This window comes from Harpia harpyja, chromosome 10 (assembly GCF_026419915.1).
Source record: "Harpia harpyja isolate bHarHar1 chromosome 10, bHarHar1 primary haplotype, whole genome shotgun sequence".
NCBI lineage: Eukaryota > Metazoa > Chordata > Aves > Accipitriformes > Accipitridae > Harpia > Harpia harpyja.
Window position 1 is genome coordinate 23,153,069 of NC_068949.1, and position 19,777 is coordinate 23,172,845.

General features: G+C 38.4%; 1 protein-coding gene across 9 annotated transcripts in view; it reads left to right on the forward strand.

The window, feature by feature from the left end:
* The window catches only part of USP54 (ubiquitin specific peptidase 54), a 106,271-nt gene that overhangs the window by 54,331 nt on the left and 32,163 nt on the right, over positions 1-19,777 (forward strand). For 8 of the 9 annotated variants that reach the window (XM_052798582.1, XM_052798581.1, XM_052798578.1 and 5 more), the window contains 5 exons: positions 1,422-1,514; positions 11,945-12,079; positions 14,373-14,486; positions 14,649-14,731; positions 17,046-17,151. In XM_052798582.1, coding sequence (XP_052654542.1) covers positions 1,422-1,514; positions 11,945-12,079; positions 14,373-14,486; positions 14,649-14,731; positions 17,046-17,151 — 531 coding nt within the window. Of the gene's footprint in view, positions 1-1,421; positions 1,515-4,966; positions 5,015-11,944; positions 12,080-14,372; positions 14,487-14,648; positions 14,732-17,045; positions 17,152-19,777 lie in introns of those variants that run through there. The other variant, XM_052798579.1, reaches the window with a different exon arrangement.

Consider the following 19,777-nt stretch of genomic DNA (forward strand, 5'->3'; position numbering starts at 1 on the left):
AAAAAAATTGGATTCGTTCCTAAATGTATTATTTTTTTGTCCTTTTGTGAAGCCTGCAGTAGTTCTTCAGGAATGTTGTGTGTAATCAGATGGTTCCAAGGCTTACGTTGCTTCCCAGGCCCTTAAGTATAGGGAGAGTTTGAGTATAAACATAGCCATGACAATTCTGAAGTTTTGGGTGACTTTACAGATTAAATATACAATAAATGTCTTTTTAAATATAATTTTAGGTAATGTTTGTGCACTATGGTTCAGTTAACAAATTGTTCCAGCTGGAAACACTTCTTGGAACCAGCACAACATTTTTCAGAGTGCTAAATTTTTTCTAGCCAGTTGCTCTGGTCAAATTCATAAGAAATAAGTTTGGTTCCTGTGTTTATGCTAATGAAGCATTTAGCCAGTCAGATGCCAGCCTGGACCTTGCTGCTCTGCAGAACCTGGCAGGACATGATTTAGGTCAGGGCTTCTTTCAGTGCAAGCTTCTGCCTCCTGAAAGGCTGGTGGCTCTGAGGCTTAGAAGAAAGTCCAGTTATCGTTAGTTGAAGGTGAAATAGCCAGCACGCACCACATTTATGTATAAAGAGCCAACTGTGAAACACCTCAGAGATTGGCATTGTTGCTATTTTACATATACAAATTTAGATAATTGCCCAAGATTGCACAGATTCAGTGGTAAAAATTAAGAATAAAACTTGGTGCTGTTACAGCAAATGTTGCCTCTTGCTATTGCTAGCAGAACATATAATAGCCTGGTCACATACCTGGTGTTACCACCATACCTGTCCTGAGAGAAAAAGTATAGCTGCCCACACAGCTTAGGGTTAGAAATCTGCCAGTAATCATGGCATGCAAATACACTTACTAATGATAATATTGGGCATAACAGCTTTTAGTAATTTATGGTTTTGACTTGCAAGAACTTGTTAATGCATATGCTGTTGGCGCTCCATTTTTCCAGTGTTTGGGCTTTCTGCTCAGAAGAAGGCGGCTGCCTAGGAGGTGGAAGGATGGGCGAGTTTTGGCCCCAGCAGTCGGTGGGGTGTCCTTGGCAGCTCTGCCCAGCCTCACGGCATGGTTGCACAACGACCGGCTGTGGTGCTAGCTCAGGGGAGCAGTCAGGGCAAGTGCTGCTTCAGTTGGCCACATGGACAAAGCAGCGAGTTTTTTTTAATGTAAAAGCACATGGCAAGAAATTCAGAGGGGTGTCCTACTGTAAATTAATGTATGTGAATGCTACAGCTGAGGAGCGAAGACGAAAATGTTAACTGGCAGTTAGATAAAAGGCATCCCAATTTAAGCGATGTTCACTGACATTAGTGTACTTCTGGAATTATTTAGCATGTGCAATTTTAATCAGAGCTTTATGCAGTATTTTATTTCATATATTCATAAAATTGGCTGTGTCCCTTTCTGTATTTCAGGTTCTCTGGCACCTGGACATTTTTCGCCGCAGTTTCCGGCAAATCACAACGCACAAATGTATGGGCGATTCTTGCATCTTCTGTGCTCTTAAGGTAAAAGTTGGAAATAAATTAAAAACAATTTTTTAAAAAATTGAACAGAAATATTTCCATACTTGATTAATATGTGTAATCTAACTTGCATCTGGAAATTTGTGAGAGTAAAGGTAAATCTCATAAATACTGGCCCAAGACACTCATAGTACTGTTTTTAAAATATGTGTAAGCCAATGAATTGTGAAAATACTGTAGGTAAAGTTTCAGATACAAGGACTCTTATCAATGGGGTGCAGATCATTGTGAGCCCTCATGTTGTTTCAAAGGTTAGTTCTGTCAGTGAAACATCAGTTTGTTTTCTTTTGTCTAATTTATCATTTGGTTTATAAATACCATACTGTATACAGTTAGTATGCTCTTCAGAAGTTACCTTTCCTACAGAGCTACTTTAAATGTCAACATGGAGAAGGCCATTTAGATTTAAGCCTTTCTCTTCAAAACTGTTGATTATGTAAGACTAAAAGGTATTTTCTACTGTAAGGATTGATGTCTGCATTAAATGGCTCAGGTCTTTGTGGTCTCTGTTTTAAAAAACGTCAGTTCTGTTTGTAGATGCAGATACAATAACTGGCTGTCATAGATGCTGCCTGGACATTAAGATCTAGATGCTAGCTCTGGTTCTGAGTACTGTTACGTACTTGAGTAAATTGTACAATCCTGCATCTCCATTTGTCTCTACCCATTAGTTTTTAGCGCTTCTGGTTTTTGTGCCGTCTTTTCTAAATTTTGCTACTTCAAGCCCATGGCTCCCTCTAACCTTGTGGGAGAAATGGACGTGATGCAAACACGATGAAAATTACAGCTTTAATCTTCCTGAGCAGTGATTTTTTTTCTTTCTGAAATTGATGGGACAGAGACATTTTCTTTAATCACAAATGGGTTGTAAAATCCAACTAAATATATAAATTCATTGTGGGAGAGTTTATTGTGTCATTAATTCTGTGTGCAGTAATGAAAAGGACAGACAGCATGTCTTACAAATATGGCAAAATAGAGAGTGCAAGGTTTAAATTAAGATAATCTGAAGCTCACAGGCAATATTTATAGTTGAACAGCTGTCTTGCTACTGTGAAGTGACTTTACAGGTGCTCTGGTAGAGACAGGCTTGAAATGAGTTATCTAGTGAGTTTTTGGACTGTTGTTGAGGGGTTTTCCCTTGCAAAAGAACAGCAAAGGGGAGACTAAGGCATGAAAGAAGATAAGTAATTTTCTTCTGAAGGGAAATTTGTCTCAAGACATATCTGTTGAAATGTTAAGACAGGATGATATTTACAGCAGTATCATCAGAAGAGGATGTAACAGTGGGTTAGGAGCAAGATAGCACATCCGAAGTGAGAAATACAGCTATCCAGACAAAGAAAAGATGGAGGAGTATTAAATATATCCCCTTCCTTATAAGGAAGTGGCAAGACTTAGGCATGATCTGGTTTGGGTTCATTAAGTTCAGTGGGATAAATAATTTGAAGCTAATTCTTGGATCATGCCCTCGAGTATTGCCAAGTGATTGTTGGCATTCTTTGGTAGCTGAGATGAGAACAGAAAGAAAAGGATTTAGGAAATTATCATGAATGTAAGCTTTTGCTGTTTTGGTGTTTAACCTAACAGCAAGATAAGACAAGGAAATACCAGGAGATGAGACAGGTTCTGCCATTTGAATGAAAGTAGGCTGGACTCTGAGGCAGAGTTGAGAGGTTTTAGTATAAAGATAATAGTTAAGTGTTCTTCTGAATAAGAGTACTGAAAAAGAGGAGGGGGGCGGGAAGTGATGTTATAGGAAAAAGGGGAGGATGAACCTTTGTGGAACTGGTATTGAAAGATGAATTCTGGCCAAAGATACCTCTGGATTAGCAGTACCGGTATGAGAGGGGAAAGCACTACAGTAAGACTGGAAGATGACTGGATATCTGGAATATATGTATTAAAAGCAGATATTGGGTTGAAGAGTCTTTAGTTTTGTTGATAAAATCTTTGCTTTTGATGTCTTGCTGAAGTGTGCAGTATGCTATTATAAACTTGGAAGTGACAAGTAGAGTGGCAGAATTCACAAATTGTATGCCTGCAGCCATATGCTTATTTTTTAAATTAAGCAGCTTTTAAAAAAAATTGCTGCTCTCTCTTTTTGCTCCCAGATATCCGCAAGGATTTTTTTGGTTTGTTTCCTATCTGAAGTTCTTACCAATGCCATGCTTAGCCAGAAGGTGTTACAATCCTTAGTTTCCAACAAAGCTATAACATTGCACCAAATCTTCTAGTACTTTCGCACATTTTACAAAACTTGCATCTGGTTGTGTGCAGAATTCCTATAGCTCACAAAACTCAATGTACAATGAAAAACTCTGAACAAATGTGTGAACAAGTGAAAAATTATCTGGACAAGTATTTCTGAATATGGGCAGTAACCGATACTTGACAAAGTAAATAAATGAATTCCAACTGTCTTTAATCCAACCCAAAATGTTAGTGTTTTCTCTAACTACAGTCTGTTCTTCATGGGAAATTTCAGTGTGTTCTGCCCAAGCCTATTCCAGAACCTTCAGAAAGTTTACTGACATCTATTATAAAACTATACAAGAGAAAAAAATATGTAGAAATCTGTCTGTTAGAAGTTATAGAACTGTTTTACTCCTGGTTCCTTTATGTGGATAAAGCAACTCACGTTTTTATGTTTTTCTTGGGGTGAGATCATGACAAGTTTCAACCTTTATTAACTTGTGTAAAAATGTTGATGTGTGTACATAAATGTTTGAAAAATTTCCCCCATTTTTATGTTGTTATCAAGTCAAATAATATTATAAAGATGAGTAATAAAGGATGTCACTTAACTCTTAAGTGAAATTGGGGATGCGAACCTCCCCTCACCCCCGAAAAAAACCCAAACACCAGAAACATAGGTTGTCTTGCTTGCATGCAACTGAAACGGTAGGGGTACTAAATGATAAAGGTATGCACAAGGGATAGGCCCAAACAGTGGACATGGTCACATTCATCTTCATAAACTCATTAGGCAGGCAGTAGAGGGGGGGGAGAAAAAGGCTGTTTAAGGTATTTACTTGTTCTCTGCTGCCCTCTGGATCAGTGTTCTCAAACTGCTCTTTTTTTTTTTTTTTTTTTTTTTTTCCCCTCTTGTAAAAGTCTGACTGTCTGGCACATACTATGTGTAAACTTGTATAAGCCAAATGGGATAATGTGCTTAATATTCATCTACTACTGCAAGCATCACCAAGAACATTTTGTGTCCCAGTGTAGCAGGATCATCCCTTCCCTTCCATGCTCATCTCTTCCCCTGCCCCAGCCCTTTTATCTGCTCTGGAAGTCTTTAACTGTTATCCTGCCAGGGTAATGCCAGCTTAGCCTCCAGGTCTTTGACATCTTCTTTCTCTTGAATCTTGCCTTAGGCTTTGCTAAGATGAGGGAGAAGATATGGCTGGATCCGGTGGGAACACAAGAATTTGGAGCTCTATACCATGCGAAAATCTCCCATTAGGGTCTGGGGAGAGGTAATTAGCCTTGCATGCTGTCAGGTGGATCTGCCCGAAATACCTGTCCAGACCAAGCAAGGTGGAGGCAGGACATGTTTACTCTTCTCCAAAGCATGCTGGCATGTTCAGATTCCAGCCTGGCCTGGGAAAGGGGCAATACTTGGAGGGAAGAGTCTACGTTGTGTGCCCCCCTCTACTCCAGGTTCCCTTCACAGGATACCTAATACCTCCTGTGTTGTGCAGAGAGGGTTCACCCTCTTCCCTTACTTTGAACAGTTGCTCTAAAGGTGACATTCTTTTCCCATTGACTTTAGAGGAAGATAGTCTTCACTAAGCTAAATTTAGCCTTTGAATAACACCAAAGAAGTTGTATTTTTTCCACACTTTCTTGGCTTGCTGCCTGCAACTGTTTCTAGGGATTCTGATGTCATGCACAGTATTTACTGTAAATGCTCAGCTAGCTCTATAAATATTATTTGTAATTTTAAATTACTTATTATAAAATGAGGGATCACAGGACAGTAATGTCATACCTGATACCAAATCACCTTTTTTTTTGTACCACATTGAAGACATCCATTGCACAAATCTTGGAAGTGATTTTAAAACTTGCCATGCTACCTGGCTATGTTTATGTGGCTACAAAATGAACCTTGAAATCATTCCAGACATACGTTCATTGGTTATTTTGAAGGAACCTTGCATCAACAGCTATAAAAAGACAAGAGCGCTGCAGATTCTGTGCTGGAATCCCAAACACTGTTTCTCAAGATGTGGCATTATTTAAGTGTTTTTTCAGTACACAAGCTGTCTTTACTGCGTTGTGGTTTGCCTGCCGTAACACTGGAACAGCTTTTTGATTTATTATTAATGTTGAAGTCTACTGTGTTCTGTTTTATTTTCTTTTTTCTAGAGCATGACTTTGCTTTGGTGTTTGTTTATCACAGCTGGGAGAGGGCAGGAAGGGGGAAATCCGTCCACTGTACTGAGCATGCCACAGAGAGTTTGTTCTCCTTCCAGGGATTGTACTGGGATCTCCATAGTGCCAGGATATAGGACAGAGTGTTTTTTGTTGTTCGCAAAGAAGAATGCTCTGTTGATTGATAAATTCCAGTAGGGCTGGTCTTTTCTGTAATTTAGTCATGTGCAACAAAAGCAGGAAGAATGTGAATTTTCTGTGTAGAAATGATGCTGTTTTCTAAGGTGAAAACTGAGAACAATAGGGTATTAGAGTGCTTTAAAGAAGTGGAATGACTATAGTTTGTGGTTTTGATTAGCCACTTGATTGAAATGGAGGGATTTGTTATGAAAGGTTCATTATATGGTTGAGACAGTAATGGGTTGGTTGCAAAGATTTCATTCTCTTGTTTTGTGCTTTTTTCCAAATTGGGATGGTATTTCAGGGTAAAACAGTAGTAAAAATGTATAAAATAATTACTTTTATTGTTTAAACTTTTTTTCAGTTGACATTTGCAGTTAACTGTCTGACAAATAAACTAGCAGCAAGTATAGTTTCCTGAGCTAATAAACTGGTAATTGAAGCTTTCAAGTAATGACTGCCTCTTTTGATCTTGATCAAGCAGTTAATGAATTGTCACCTAGTTGATGTGGACACTCTGTGATTTGGGTTTCTTTTCCTGACACCTTCCTAACCAAAACTCTTGGAAAGTATATTTTTATTTGATATTGGTAGTAGCCAGGGGTGCCTGACTCTACAGTCCATATTGGGGACCTTATGCTAATGTTTAGGGCACAGTGCAAGTAAAAATGAAAGAAAGGAATAATGGAAATCTAAGTTGATTGTTATCAGACTTGGAGGTTTGGAAAGAGATCCAAAGACACAAAACCAATTAGAGTTATAATTATTTGCACCCTTGAAGGTAAATATAAAAGGAGGAAATGTGGGGATGAAATGTGAGCTAGTGGAAATAGTGTGGGTGGAGGCTGATGTGGTTGGATGGGAGAGAAGTGATTTTAGCAGCCAGAATTTTTATTGAAACAGGCTGTTGTGCTGAGTAAGAGGCTGCATCAGAAGAGCGTGATGTTCTGGATGAGAGATTACATACTGTAGACGAGAAAAAGTCCAGTGAACGGAATGGAGTAAGAAGGGCATGCTGTTGGAATGGAGAGAAAGTTAAAAAAACAAACCAAAACAAAAACCTGTCACAACTGAGTGACAGCAAGAATAATATTGATATTTTGACCAGCGAGAGAAGGATGAGCACTGGCCATGTTAATATTTGTAGCTTTTGCTAAAAGGCAGAAACTATTAATGTAGGGAATACTAAAGCATTTGGGGGGGAACATGTTATGTTCTGTGAAAAAAATACCACACCACTAGAGCTGCAGCAATATCCCCATCCAGAAGGAGCTTTTGTACAATGCTGGAAGAGAATAATTACTTCTTAGAAAGCTGCCAAGGACAGAACTCAAATTTACAGTGTGTGGACACTGATCTGATTCTGTAGGTGTTGCCTGTTGTCTTCAGTCATCGGTTTACTCTTACGCCAGCCTGCTTGTACATGCTTGATTAAAAAGTCATATGTGCATGTGTATCAAGTCTAGGATTTTTCATCAGTGTGGTTAGATACCAGATGTCAGTTTACCCCAAATGAATTGAATACTTCTTTCTAGGGAGAAAATGGATTCCAAACACTGTTAGAGATAATTTGGAGCAGATCTTGTAAACTGTGGGGGGATTCACAGATATTTCAGCTTCCAAATCTTTAAAATTTAAAAGAACTCTAAAATGTCAATCGCATGGATTATCTCAAAGAATAATGGTTAACTTTATTCTCTAACCAAATGAAGAACAAATCATTTTCTGATTGTGCATGTGAATTTTAGCATTCAGTAATAGAAAGGCAGGTGTTTTAACTTGAATAGTTGTATGATAAAGGTTCCTTGCCTCAAACCTTAGGTCATTTTCCTTTGAAGCTTTAGAAAGTTTATGTTGATCCCCACATTTCCCAAGGTGAAGGAGGTTATTTTGGGAGACCGCCAATTCTGCAAGTCTGTGTTCTGATGTATGTCAGAAGCCCAGACCTGTAGCATAAAGGACACGAAGCTTCCAGTTACAAAACTAGGAAAAAGCCTTCTGAATGGTAATAAGCCAAGTGAGGCCCTACAATAGATTGCCTGGGATGGTTAAGGAATTTCCAGATTTGGATGCCTCTGAGAGCAAGCTGTTGAAAGGTCAACTGTGTAATTGTAGTTGATCTTGACTTAGTACTTGGAGGAGGACTAGATGCAACTAGATGGACTTTGGCAATTTATTCCTCTTAAAGAACACTTGTGCTTCCTAATTCTGCTGTCTCTGCTACTCTTTCCAGGCCTTTGAAGATCTGTAGGAAAGGGGATATGGAGGGAGATGGACTTCTTTTTTTATATAGACCTTAGGAATGCAGTGTAACCAGAAGACATACTTCCTATCTGAAAAATCCCTTGCTCATGCTGTTCTCTGTCTTGGCTCGTAGACTTACCAACATGCCAAGAATAGATTATCAGTGTAGCAATCAAAGTACTACTGTTAATTCAATATTAGTAATTGCGCAGATTTTGTGTTAAGCTAATGTATGTTTTTGGGGGTTTTTTTGGTTCTGCATCCTTGATTTTAGTTACTGAAAACTGGTAAAACAGGAGAGACTTCCCTTGTGTCTGAAGCTTTTAGCAGTGTCTTTTCATATTGTTGCTGCTGCTAGGGATATGTTCATTTGTGTTGGAGTGCAGCCACTGAGAGAGTTCATCAGTGTGGTGAATACACTAATGGGGTTTTGACTATCTTCAAATTCAGGTGAAGTAGTTTTTAAAGAGAAAAAAGTTTGAATGTTTCATATATAAAGTTCTTACAAAGTTCTAGAAGTGCTTGGAGAAAAGGTGTCATGAAAACTCCTGGGGCAGAATCAGCAGGGCTTTCTTGGTCTGCAGCCAGCTGGCTTTCAGACCTGCATATGGAACAAATATGTTAGTGATTAACAGTATCACTCAAGGGCAAGACCTAAAATTAAGGAGAGAGATCTGACTAAGATAACTTAAAGATGAAACTGCAGGAAATGCCACACCTGTCCATCTAAGGCTGAGAGACAAGAAAGACCTGTTCTGAAGGTGAGCAAAGAACCTATCTTGAAAAATAAGGAAAAGGGGACACCCACCCCACCCCAAAACCCCCAACCAAACCCAACAAAAACCAAACCCCCCTGTGTTCAAAGTGCTTTTGACTCCATTTGAGGTACTCTTGGAACTTCCTACGAGCACTGTGTTCCAATGTGCTCTGAACTGTATCGTGCAATGACATGATAAGATTTGATCTCTATTAGATTAAAATGCATAATTACTGGTTTTAAGACTTTTTTCCTTGTAATCTAAATAAGACTACACCATTGTGTGCTGTGTCATTACAAATTTTAGGATGCATTCTTCTATATAATATTGGGATCTTTTACATATTAGAACTCTGCAGAATTCTTTGTTGTTACTGAATTCTTTCTGTTCTGTGGTTGTGGTAACAGATTTCACAGTTTTCTGCTGTTTAATGAAAGTTTTTTGGTTTTAATTGTGAAGGCTGTAATTATTTTGTGATGCAAAAAAATTTAAAATGCAGGATCTTGTGAAAAACAGTTGCTTATAATCATCAGGATCACTTTTTCCTTACTGGATCTCTTTATGTTAACTAGCAGATATGTTATGGGTAAAAGTAAAGTATACTATTTCTTTAAAGATGGAAATTTAAAATGAGAGTTTTGGTTTGCTTGCTTGCTTCTGCTTTTACCTAGTTTGGAGCCTGTATTGATTCTCTCCTCCCCACCGAGAGTGGAGAGCCATTTCAGAGCTCTCATTGAAGGTAACTGGGTCCTGTCCATCAGTTCCCTGCAGCGAGGTTGTGTGCCAGTTGCTAGGCGAGTGCCTAGTTTCCAGATCTATGAAGTGAGATTGATGATAACCAGAATAAACACATTTCCAAAGCAGTCATGAGTATTTTCAAGTGCTCTTAAATTATTTAATGTAAAATGCTGAAGCAGGATGGAATTATGTTTCACTGCTTTTTTTCTTTTCCTTTTTTTTTTTTTGAAGGTCCACTGAAATGAGAAAATTTACTAAAGAAATATGAAACTTGCTCTGTTATCACAGTGACAGAAATGGTAATCAAGGTTGCTAAGTACAGAGACTTTGTCATTCTTCCCATTTTTATATATGTATATATAAAAGGTAACTGAGGAGAGGTATTGTCTTAATTCATGAAGTGTGAGACTTACTGCCTCACAGCCTTCTCTTCATTACCACTTTCGTCATAATTATTTGATACTCTAATAAAGGCAATATTAGAAGAGCTATGGGCTTCATCACAGTGGGCCCTTACCCATGAATGAACACCGTAAAGGACTACCAAAATAAAAATAGCAGTAAAGAGAGATGGGCATTATACGCCTATATTAGATAATATGTCAATGCTATAAACTTTACCATTCCTACAGCCAGAAATGGCAGGGACGTGGAAGTTGGTTTGCTGACTGTGCAGCGACAGCTGTGTTGTGCACTCTTTCAGCTTCTTCAAAGCAGCCGAGATTGCACAGTTTGGCAAACCTTCTCCCAGTTTACCTGCTTGTTTCTTGATAAGAAACAAATAAGAATAGTTAGAGGAGAGAAAGATTCAGATTATTTATTTCCAGTTAATATAGATCCTAAGTATACTGGGGAGAAGCTTTCTGTAATTAAGGGAGAAAGTGATACATGAGTCGACATTGCTACAGATTCTCAGTATAGATTTGAAAGAAAACCAAACTGGCAAACCAGTTTGAGGCTGGCTTTCTCCTTGTTTGACTAAGTTTAGAAGGCAGAAAAGCCAAGTCGTGCACAATTGAAGATGATCCTTTTTTTCTCTTGCAGTAAGAATGGAGCTTTTCTGCAATCTTTAGGGAAGTTGTGAGGGAAGCTTTATAGGAAAGGGCAAGCAGAATTTTGAGATTGACACTGATGAAGATGGTTGCTTGTGATATGAAATGAGGTAGAAAGCAGAGCAGAGTGGTGATGGAGACAGAATGGTCTTGTATGAAAATAAGGGCTGGAAGTTTTTACTTAAACTGAGGATCTTGCATACAGACTTATGTTCCTGTTATTGTAGGAGGGGCACAATGAAAGTTAAATCACTGTTCAGAAGATCTTTTGGATACCTCACACACACCCAAAATAAAAGTGGGGTTTTAATCAGTTGGGAATATGAACTTTCATGGATATAATTCACACTTTAAATGATGATGCATCTTTATAGAACTACTCGTCCTTGCAAATGATTACCCAGATGACCTGTGAGTTACAGTTATAAAAATGCAAGTTTATGGCAACAAGCAAACAGCTGGCCATACATAGGAACTGCTGTTCATGTTGTGCCTTTTCCCTCCTGCATGCTGACCCAAAAACCATCTAATTCTTACCCACTTCTTGGACTTACTAGAAAGTAAATTCCTTAAAGAGCGAAAGCAGCAGGTTGTGGCTGTTGAAGGGCTGAGACACTTGGAGAGGGTTGCTTGAAGGCGGAAAGAAGGCGGTATGTGTAAGAAGAAAGCTACCAAGACGGGAGTGAAAAAGTGAACTGGAGAGGGAGAAATAGGAATAAAAAGTGAGGAACTTTTGATGTCCATTGTATTTGCTTCAGGAATCAAATATGGGGGAAGATCCAAGGGGGACTGACACTGAGGGAAATTTACCCCTAAGCTCCTCACTCTCCCTTGGATATGTGAAAGGAAAGGAAGGAATGCACAAAGGTGGATATGATTTCAAAGGAGGAGCTTTTAGGATTTCTCTTGTAGTCCCTTTACAATACAAATACCTGTGTGTTGCTTGATCCAAGTGAGTTAAAGGTTTGTTGTTTGTTTTCAGATAACTTGAGTAATGTTTTGAAAATACAGTAACTTAAAATACAGTAACTTAACTATCTTTTTGTTTTCTCACTAGAGTATCTTCAACCAGTTTCAATGTAGCAGTGAGAAGGTACTGCCTTCTGACGCCCTGCGCACTGCTCTTGCAAAGACATTTCAGGATGAGCAACGCTTCCAGCTGGGCATCATGGATGATGCTGCTGAATGTTTTGTGAGTGTAACTGAAATACGGTTTGACAGGCATAGATGCAACTCCCCACTACGCAATTCTTTTTTTTTCCTTTCATTCCTCCTCTCCCCAAATTCCAACAGACCTTGCATGTGTGGCCTCAAAAAGCCCACAGAGAGATCCCCAAGCTTGAAGTGATCCAGTGGGGAACCAGTATTTGGTTTGAGAGTCATTGCTAATGATTTTGAAATGGAAACATCAATGTTATCCATTTTTACAGTTACTTTTGCATATGTAATGCTTGCAGTTTCCAGTGTGTCTTGAATATGAACTGTAAAAAAAATTGCGCTGCAAGAATGATCCAGGATTCTAGTTTTAAGGATCACCTCAAAAGGGTGAAAGGACATTTTGTTTGCCAGTTATTCTGAAATCATGTTTTCACAAACTCTAGCTAAGGGAAAGTAAAAATAAATAAATCAGTCAAACACAACCCAACATAGTTGTTTATGTTTGTAAGTTGAGGTAAGCAACGGTGAAATGGATCATGTCCAAATATTTCTGTTGCTGTATTTTTAATCCATCTGACAATTTTTTTTTTTCGGCTGGTTATCTTACCAGCGTAGTTGGAAGATGTGTTTTACACAAATCTTGCATCCCTAGGCATACCCACCTGTTTTCTTTTTATACTCAAACTCTTCCTTGGCATCCATTATGTTAAGATTTTATTCTTACCCACATTTCCTCCTTTTCCTTCTTCAGTCTCCTAAATTTCTTTAACTTAATGAGCGGGTATTTTTGTCTTGCTGACCTATGGGCTGCTCCCCTTTTCGGAAATGATGGTGTCCATGGGGTGGCCCAGGTGTGTTTGTATCCTACTTGGTTGTTGAACAAAGATGTTAATTCTTAACCAAAGTATAAACATACTGGAATTACTACTGCAAGGTAAAACTTCTCTCAGGTAAAGCACCTATCAGAGTGCCGTCCTTTCTATATGTTAAATCTTTCATTTCCTATGCCTACCGAATTTGACACTTGCGCTGTAAGAAAACATAGAAATGGGATAAATGCATATAGCTATTGTAGTTCTCTTAAACTAAGTGGACTGATAATGGGCTTATGATAACCCGAAGTATCCTGTGTTTGTAGAATACTAATATAGCAAAATAGTATAGTTTAATGAGCTCACTTAAAATGGAAGTATTTTGTACCAATAAAGCCTCAAAGTGAAATAAATTACATTTGCCTACGCAGGAGCCCCTGTGAGCACAGTTATGTCAGATCTTTGTATGCAGTCCAGCACTCGAACAGAGTTCTGTATGTAGTAGAACATGGGAACTTCTGATTTAGTTTTTTCCTTGTGAAAGCTAATCTAAATAGCCCATCTAATACTGCTGTGGGAGTCCCCACAAGCAGGTTGGTTAGGTTAACCATACTGGCACAAGGAGAGTTAAAATGGGTACAAGTTCCCTTTTGAGGTTGAGCTTTAAGGCAGAGATAATTCCATAGCTTTTCACTTAGTTAACCTTTTCAGCCCTAAAGGCAGAGATTTAATTTAAATGGCAGAAGAGCCTAGATCCTAAAGTTCAAGGGAAATTGTATGGCATCAGAGCTATTTTGCCTAATAATTAATCTTGTCCTGCTTATTGCAGGCCTATAAACCATCCAGGCAGCTCGTAGTCATAGTGAAAAGTGTGCTGCTTGAAGAGATGTCAGTAGACTTCGGGCATACCCAGATTAATGTTGGCAACGTTGGGAGGAGAAGAGGTCTTAGGACAAGAACTCCTAGGAACTTGGAGTTGTGTGAAATAATATCTAGAAAATGTTCAGTGCTTTTCTTTCATGCAGAATTTAGTCTGCCTCTTCATTTGTTAGTTCTCCCCCTTTTTGATAGAATGTAGCTTATTTGCCATATTTCAAAGCCCTTGTGGAATACAGAAATTGATTCGGGTTACTTTGTGTTGATGAGAAGTTAGTGGCAACCCAGTGATTTTAAAACTGCAGAGCTGCTTTGCCTGTTACATTTGGTCAAATCCATTGATGCTTCAGAATTGGACAGAATAATCAGTGGCAGAATCTTTAGCTGTTCTAGTAAACAAAATAAATGAAATAGCATTTCAAATCACAAGTGGTAGCCATTTTCTTTTATATCAAGAAATGCCAACTTCTTTGTTTTCTAAGCAATTTGTTTTCAAAAATTTGCAGGAGCCTTCTGTCTGTGTAAATAACACTTATAACGTTATTGCATCTGACATGCTTTCGTGATTTATATTTTAACTTTTGTCTACATTTGGAATGATGTAATGCTTTTTTTGCTTTTTCTTCTCTTTTTGGCTAGGAAAACCTGTTAATGCGAATTCACTTCCACATTGCAGATGAGACAAAGGAAGATATTTGCACTGCACCACATTGCGTTTCCCATCAGAAGTTTGCAATGACATTGTTTGAACAGGTGAGGTAATGATAAATGCTTTATACAAATCACCAGTTCTCAAGTTTCAAATTTTCATTCCCAAGACATGCATTGCCATGGTAAAAAAAGATACAAGCAGAAATGTTGCTGTGGAAATACTCGTTTAATCATGTCGATGTATTACGTTTTCTTTCTCTTTAGTGTGTTTGTACCAGCTGTGGTGCCACCTCTGACCCATTACCTTTCATCCAGATGGTACATTATATTTCCACAACCTCACTCTGGTGAGTTGAGATTTTTACAGGGAAGAGAACTTCTCTTTTTTTTTATACTGGTATTGCAGTTTGATCTTTACCTTCACAAGATTAAATGTCCAGAACATGGTATATTCAAAGTTGGTGGAGCTTTGATAACTGTGATAAAGAACATGAGGATTTAGTGGAGCAGAAGATACCAGTTTAGGCATGGATCAGTGTGTCTATTTGTTTATGATTCTGAATCTGACAACTGTAGCAAGGACTCATGTACCTTTTGAAAGACCTTAATATGTGAGCAGTGGAGTTAAGAAGCAAGATAAGAAAAATAAATAATTTATGCTGGAAAGAACCTTTGGACATTTACTCCATCCTGTTCAAAGCAGGGCTAACTTCAAAGCTACATCAGGCCGCTTGGGGTTTTGTGCAGCTGAGTTTTGAAAACATTCAAGGACAGAAATTCCATGACCTCTGGGCTGCCTGTTCTAGCGCTTAACCACTCAGTCTGAAATTTTTTTCCTTGTATCCAGTTGGCATTTCTGCATCTTTTGCCTCTTGTCCTTTCTCTGTTTGCCTCTGCAAAGTCTCTGGCTTATGTTTGGCTTCTCTTACTGCTCTTCCTATGCAGTACTGCTGCACTGAGTGTGCTCTGTCCGATGTGCGAGACTTTGTATTTTCCTTTATTGAATTCCATGAGATTCCCGTCAGCTCATTCCTCCAACCTGTCAAGATCCTTCTGGATGGCAGCACTCCCTTTCTATATATTGGTTGCTCCATCCAGTTTGGTGTAATCTGTAAACTTGATGGGGGTGTATTCTGATTCATCATCCAGGTTGTTAATGAAAATGTTAAGTATCATCAGCCCCAGTATTAACTCCTGAGGAACACAACTCTTAACTAACTGCTGGTTATGTTTTGATCCTGTGAGCCTGAAGGTCCAGCTAGGTTTTTGTCCCCATTGTATTCTACCTGCGCAGTCCACACCTCCCAGTTTGGCCACAAGAACGGTGCAGATGACTTGGAAACCTTGCTAGAGACCAAATGATATTCACTGCTCTTGCCTCCTCAACAGAACCCCTCATTTTATGATAGAAGATGATCAAGTAGGTCAGGCACAGTTTGCCCTTGGTAAATCCATGCTGGCTGCTCTGACTCAATCTTCTTGTCCTTCATCTGCTTAGACGTGACTTCCAAGGGGATTTGGTTTGTCATCACCTTAGGTACTGGAGCAACACTGACCAGCCTGTAGTTACTCAAGTCCTCTTTCTTGGATGGATATAGCTCTTACTTTTTCTAGTTATTGGAGAACTCCCGTGGTCACCATGACCTTTCATTAAAGGAGGTGGTGCAGAGAGCAATGGCTCTAGCTCTGCAGTAGTTTGTTTGAATGAATGCTAGAGGAGAGAAGTCTTCCTTTAGTAGGTGGCTGCGCAGTTAAAAGCTGCTTAAATCTGATCGAGGCAGGAGTCTGTTATTCGCTTCTGTCTTGAAACTTTGATTGGGATGAAAACTTATTTGTTTCTTGTCCTGCATGTGAGACATGTAGTTACAGAGCCCCCCAAAAATTGTCTTTGAAACTGCTGGTTGCTCTTCTCGTGCAGATCTCTCTTGAAAGCTACTGTATCAGGAATATTGGAAAGCATTCCCCCTTGTAGCTGCTACCTGACATTCCATCGAGCTGTAGGGGTTTTTTTAGGTTACCAGCAGACACTGTGTATCAGAATATTATTTATTAGAAAAACAGGAAAATAATTATGTAAACGGTATTAAATATTTTATATGAAATATGTCAATAAATTTCAAGTCACACATTATTTTAAAAACACCAGTAAACAGCGATGTATTTATTTACCTCTTAAACCATTTTAAGCTTGAACATGTTTTGAGCTCTAGTATTCTTGGGTACTTGCTGTCACCTTTCTTTCAACTTGGACAGTGAAATCAATTGGGTACTATGCTATTTTTTGTTTATAGTTTTGTTATTAAGGATGTGCTTTACTGTGCTACTTTACTAAGGTGGTTATTGAAGGAAAGCATTTTGAAGCACATATTTCATTTTGAAATGAAGTATTTATCAAAATGCTAAAGCTTGCTTTCAAGATGTAAATTTTAAGCCAAAGTAGAAAACTTGTTTTCTTTATGCAGTATTATTATGGAAGGTATACTAATTCACACTTAATAATTATGTGATTTTTCTGTACTACCAATATTAAATGTAAAAAGTGTTGTGTATTTTAAGGTTCTTAACTTTTCATAAAATTTAAGTGAAATTTATACTTCATGTGGGTTTGTGTTTTTATTTTATTATTAAACTTTTTGTTTTCCATGCTTTCTCTATGATAAGCAATCAAGCTATTTGTATGCTGGAGAGACGAGAGAAACCCACTCCAGATATGTTTGGAGAGCTACTACAGAATGCCAGCACTATGGGAGACCTGCGAAACTGTCCAGTTAGTATCTTTAGTTTTCCTTTTTGGGGGGACAGGCAGGACAGAAGACGTTTAGTAGATTACACTGATGTGTACCTTTAACTCATGAGCATTTTCAACGTTTAGCTCATCATAACGATAAAAAGGATAGGTAAGAGAGTTTTCTTTGGCTTTTAATTCAGTATCTATCAGTTATTCCATGAAGGAAGGGAAAAAACTACTGATGTTGAGTGGTGCTTTGACTAGACACAAGTAGTGAGACCAGGAATAGACATAGTGTTTGGATGAAAACTAAAAATGAATGTTTCTGAGAGTTAGAAACCACAAAAAAAGTTGATGAGGCAGAATAAATTGGAAATGCTTACATTGCTCCCAGAGAATGGCCACACAATTGATACCTGCTCAAGCCTGTGTTCCTGCTAGAAGTACCTATCATATGTTTGCTGTTCAGCTTCACTGAGAGTTGGTGAGGCCTCCAACACTAGCATTACACGAAGCTGCAATCATGCTGCTTTCATCGTGTGATGAAAGTTCTGGGATCTTACCTAAAGAAACGGGAATGACAAAGAATTTGGAGGCTGTATCTTTTCATAGGAGATTTCTGTTTGTTGACAGTGGTTTTGATTAGCTAGGCATTTTAGAACAATGTTCCCAGTGTTCATCCCAGTTTCTCTGGTGATTATTTCTGTTGAGGGTAGTGTGCTTCATCTGTAATAATACCATGGGAAAAGAAGGACTTATTTCTTGTAAAATCTTTCCAGCAGTACCATGCTATGGCATAGATAGCAGAACTTTTTGTACCAGTTACTGTAATCATGTGTACAAGATCGGTTGTTTTGCCTTGGTAAGCTTCCATTCAACTTCATTGCTACCCTTCAGCTGGAATAAATTGAACTGTTGACCAAACTGCTGTACCTGCAGCATACAGCCAAAATGTTGGTCAGAGGGAAAGAGAGAAGGACCGCCACTTCCCACTGCCAGAGAACATCCTGACAGCGAAGGGCTTACAGGCTACACAGCATATCTGCAAAAGCTATGCCAAAGGCAGAAATCATCACAGAAAATTTGAGGGAGTATTGGTTTGTTTTTCTGAGTAAGGTTTGCTATTCAGAGTGTGAGAGAGATTGACCAGAAAGTATAGGCTATAGTTGTGAGTGATGACTGGCGTTTAACCACTTAAAAACAATTACTGCGTATGTCCAGTTGATAGTAACAGGCTGCTATTGTTAAAAATGTTCCATACTGCTATGCAGTAAATGTCTGACAAAATTCAGCTAAATTAAGTCTGTGTATCAGTTGGGTTAAGGTTAAGGAAAATGTAAAAAAATTCACATAAATACAATTTTTTTTTTCTTTTTTAATCCTAAGGGCTAGATTTCTAAAGCAAGAGTTTGATATCTTGTTCTACCTTTTAATTTGAGTATGTCCAGATCCAGGGCTTTTAGATAAGTATGCAAGAAGAGTTATCATCATACTTTTTTACATAGTGATTAACAGGTAGGGCAGGAAACAGCTGCATAAGTGCTGCTTCAGGTAATGCTACTGCTAGACTCCTCACCAGTCCTCTGTGAAGCAATATAGGCTCTAACAGGAATGGCTTGTGTGCCTGTTCCCTGGGGGCAGTGTAAGTATTTCCATTTTATCCACACCCCCCACCCCCCTTCTGTAACTTACAACTCTGAAACATTCACTTTTAGTCTCCATTGAAACATTGTTTTCTTTTTTTGGAATATTGGCTCACTTATCTGAGTAAAAGAAACGAAGATACTGTATTGTTGTTTAAAAGATTCATGAGTCCAGCTATTTAATAACCGAAGCATGGGGAGTTTAATAGAAAGACTTTCTTTGTCAGGGTGAAATGCTATTTAACTGAAATAATTGGTTGGATGAAATTGCTTATAGTACTTGCTGCCCCTTTATTCTTCTATTTGGAAAATTTTTCTATTGAGGCTTAGCTAAGGGTGGCCTAAAAGTCATGCGAGGGAAGCTTTTTATCAGGATGCCATATTTGTCCTGTCTTGCAGAAAATGCTGATGTTAGCTAGCTGAAGCAAAGATGACAATTTGAGAGTAAGATAGGTTTGTTGTGAGGTAATCAACAGGAATGCTTGTACTTTCAATGACCTGTGCAAAATATGTGTGAATATAGTCATCTTAATATTAAAACCTCATATCTTCATTTAAACATTACAGTCCTCTACCTGTAAAAAAATCTGTCCTCACTGCCTTGTTGTTAAGCTCATTTCTTTCTGGTTTTTGAATTTTTCAGTTTTGTCTCTCATTGATAATTGGGACTGAAATTCTGGTTAATTTTCTAAGTTGCTGTGGGGAAGAAATGCTTTATGATCTCTTCCCTGGTTGTAGTGTCAGAAATTATTATATCCACTTGTGAAACTGGTCTCTGTAGAGATGAGAAACTATTCTCACTATGAAAATGTTTTTTTTTTTTTTTTCTGGAATCTTGCAGAAGTAATTTTGTGACCTGCCACAGGGGGAGAGAGTGAGTGTTGGAAAGGAACTTTGTCATAGTTGTCATGTGTCCTGTCCTGCCTCCCCCCCCCCCCCCCCCCCAAAAAAAAGGATGATGCACTGTTTGCTAAAATTACAATGATAATCTCACAATTCACATGGTGAACTTTTTTCATGAT